This window comes from Apteryx rowi, unplaced genomic scaffold (assembly GCF_003343035.1).
Source record: "Apteryx rowi isolate R43461 unplaced genomic scaffold, aptRow1 scaffold_3, whole genome shotgun sequence".
Classification (NCBI taxonomy): domain Eukaryota; kingdom Metazoa; phylum Chordata; class Aves; order Apterygiformes; family Apterygidae; genus Apteryx; species Apteryx rowi.
In genome coordinates, this window is record NW_020449418.1 from 3,633,814 (window position 1) to 3,636,578 (window position 2,765).

General features: G+C 52.0%; 1 protein-coding gene across 1 annotated transcript in view; it reads right to left on the bottom strand.

Annotated features, from left to right (window-relative positions):
• Positions 1-116, bottom strand: part of SMC3 (structural maintenance of chromosomes 3) — a 26,555-nt gene extending 26,439 nt beyond the window's left edge. Inside the window, exon 1 of the mRNA XM_026069781.1 lies at positions 17-116. Within this exon, the coding sequence (XP_025925566.1) occupies positions 17-31 (15 nt within the window). The 5' untranslated portion in view covers positions 32-116. The remainder of the gene's footprint in view (positions 1-16) is intronic.
• Positions 117-2,765: the final 2,649 nt, after the last annotated feature.

Below are 2,765 nucleotides of genomic sequence, written 5' to 3' on the forward strand. Positions count from 1 at the left end.
GCCCCCGGCGCGTTACCTGCTTGATGTACATGTCTCCGGCAGATGGGGAGGCTCCCGCCCCGGCGCCTCCTGCCGCCGCTCAGCCTGCCCCCGCCGCCTCCTCCGGCACGAGGGCTCGGCTCGGCCCCGCGCCGCCGCCTCCCGCCCCTTCAGCCGCCCCCAGCTCAGCGGCGCGGCGCCCGCTCACCCCTCACACAACAAAATGGCGGCGGGGCCTCCCCCAACCCGTCCCGGCGCGAACCATTCGGCGCGGCCCGGAGGGGGGGGAGCGGAACGGGGAAGGCGGCCCTGCTCCGCCAGAGGAGGGACATCGCCAGGGAAAGCGCGAGCATTTCCTTCGCGACAGTGCCCAAAGCACCGCCTGGGCCTCCCCAAGGCGGTGCGACCGAGAGAAGAGGGGCGACGGGGCGGCCCCGCCGCCGCAGGAATCCCCCCGGAGAGTGGGGAAAAATGGTTTCTCCCCCTGGGGGGCGGGTTGGGCGCCAAAGGCAAGTGCGAGCGGAGCGGGGGAAGCGGCGGCGAGGGGGCGGCCGTGGGGCGCTGTGAGGTCCCGCTCGTGGCCGCCTCGACCCACGGCGGGTGGCCGCCCTCGCCGCCCCGCGCCCTGGCACCGCCGCCGGCACTCCCTGCCCCAAGGCGGCCGCAAGCGGCTGCACGTCCAGGGTTGTAAGTTGTGGATTTCGGTCCCTTCCCCAATTTTTAGCTTATTTATAAAGCTTTGGTTAAGCCAAACGTTTACATCTTTTCCCCAGATGAGTTAAGTAACAGGAATAACGTCAATATTCTCCGAAAAACAGAGCAAGAAAGATGCGCTTGGGTCTGCATCTGCCTCTTCATCTCCCAGAGAGCCAACGTTGAGCTCTGCAAACAGCTGCCAAACACACAGAATAAACAAATTGAGGAAAGAGAAACATTTGGGCTTTTTAAATCTCTCTCAGTAACAGGAATTTCAGGTGTTACTTTGACGACAGCAGGGACACAACGTTTTAGAGAAAATGCCATTTTTGGTTTGCCAGCACTCCCATATGTGCAGTAGATGCCTGTACTCACCCCGCTGACTAGCAAAAATCACATTTAAACAGGACTTTCTAGCACCTTCCTCTCCTAGAGTAATAGGCGGATGAATTGCTTTCCTTAACATGAAAATCTCCCCTGAACTGCCGTTTGGTGAAATGGTTTTAGCGAAGGCCCATCAGGAGGCTGTTGTGATGGATTTCACCYGCACCCTCGAAGAAATGGCCCATCCTTTCTTCAGAAAATACCGTGCTTAAGAAGCTCAAGTGTTTACTGAATTGTCCTAGTGAACAACTTTGCAAAGAAAACTTCCTGCCTGACTGTTCCTTTGTGGCATCCTGCTTAAAATGCTCAAACTCAGGGAAAATATTTTCCCCATTTGCATTTGCAGAATTCCTGTCGTTGTAGGGTTTCAGGGAGTCTCACAACATCTTCCTGGGCTTGGTATGTATAATAGATTTGAGTCTCCACTTTATCTGGGAAGAAGTGAATAACGGATGCCACCATCTCAGGTCCCAGCTCCCTGACCCATCCAAGGGGACTCACTAGGGAAAAAAACACGCTTAACCAGTCCTACATGTGGTTAAAAAGAATTATTAAAATCCATGCTGTGTTAGTATTTTCCAGGTAAATAAATGGAATGGATCTACACATCCTAGATTAACTTGTAACTTTTAAAATCACACAGTGAAGCACTCGGAAGTGKGGAAGCAGCAGGATGTTTGATGCATTCGAGACAGTTAGCATCACCCGACACAGTGAAGTTCGACCTCAGCTGAGACACTTCGGTGGAGGTGGAGGGGASGCATTCAAAACTAGTGTCTGAAGGCAGTAATAACCACAGAAACATTTTAAAACTGACAGATTTTAAAATGCATTCCTCTTCATTGTCCGATTTTAGAGCTATAGGGTGCCTTGAGTCACATTTTCAAGCTTTCTTCTGTAGCTACAAGGTCTAGACATTTATTTTCACTTAATCATAAAATCCCAGAGCTAAGATTTAAGCCTCCTCCCCTGAAGAGGCAATTGAGGACCATAAGAGAGGTCATCAGCCCAAAAAGATTTTGCTTTTCTCTTGATTGCTGCACTGGCATTACAGTACCTGGATGCACTGCGTCCTCATGAAAACCCCGGCTCCAGGGAAAGCTCTAGGAGCCGGGACCCCGTAACCTGGAGCCCACGGTCGGTGCCTCGGGCAGCTGGCTGCTATCGAGCAATGAGCACATCAGCCTCTGCTACGAACAGGCACAAATACAGACCTGGGATCTTTTTTAGCCACGCGCACTCATTTCCGTGTGCGGACAGCTAGTGTACAACAAGCTCCTGCAGTTCAGAAACGACTTCTGTGTGTACACAGCTGTGCACAGACACCGGCCTATATTTATTCGTAGGAATAAAACCATATCACATTGATACTTCATCACAGAGCACCCCCCAGTGCCGTGTGCCTAAACAAATATCGATCATATTCATTAAGGAATAGCGTGGCAACCAACAGTCTTGTTCAAAGAGTGGGGACGTGTTGCAAATATATTTGCATCTCACTGCACACAGGTTTTGTCGCATACCTTTTTTTCATATTAACTGAGGTTTGTATCTGAGGGAGGGCATTGGCAGACGGGCTGTTTTGCAGACCACGCTGAAAATATACGCCCAGCCCAAGGGCAACGTGTGTCTTCTTTATTCTGTCAAGCTGCCAGTGCTGTAGGCAGCTAGTGAAACAGCATACTTTATTCAGCACCTGCAAACAT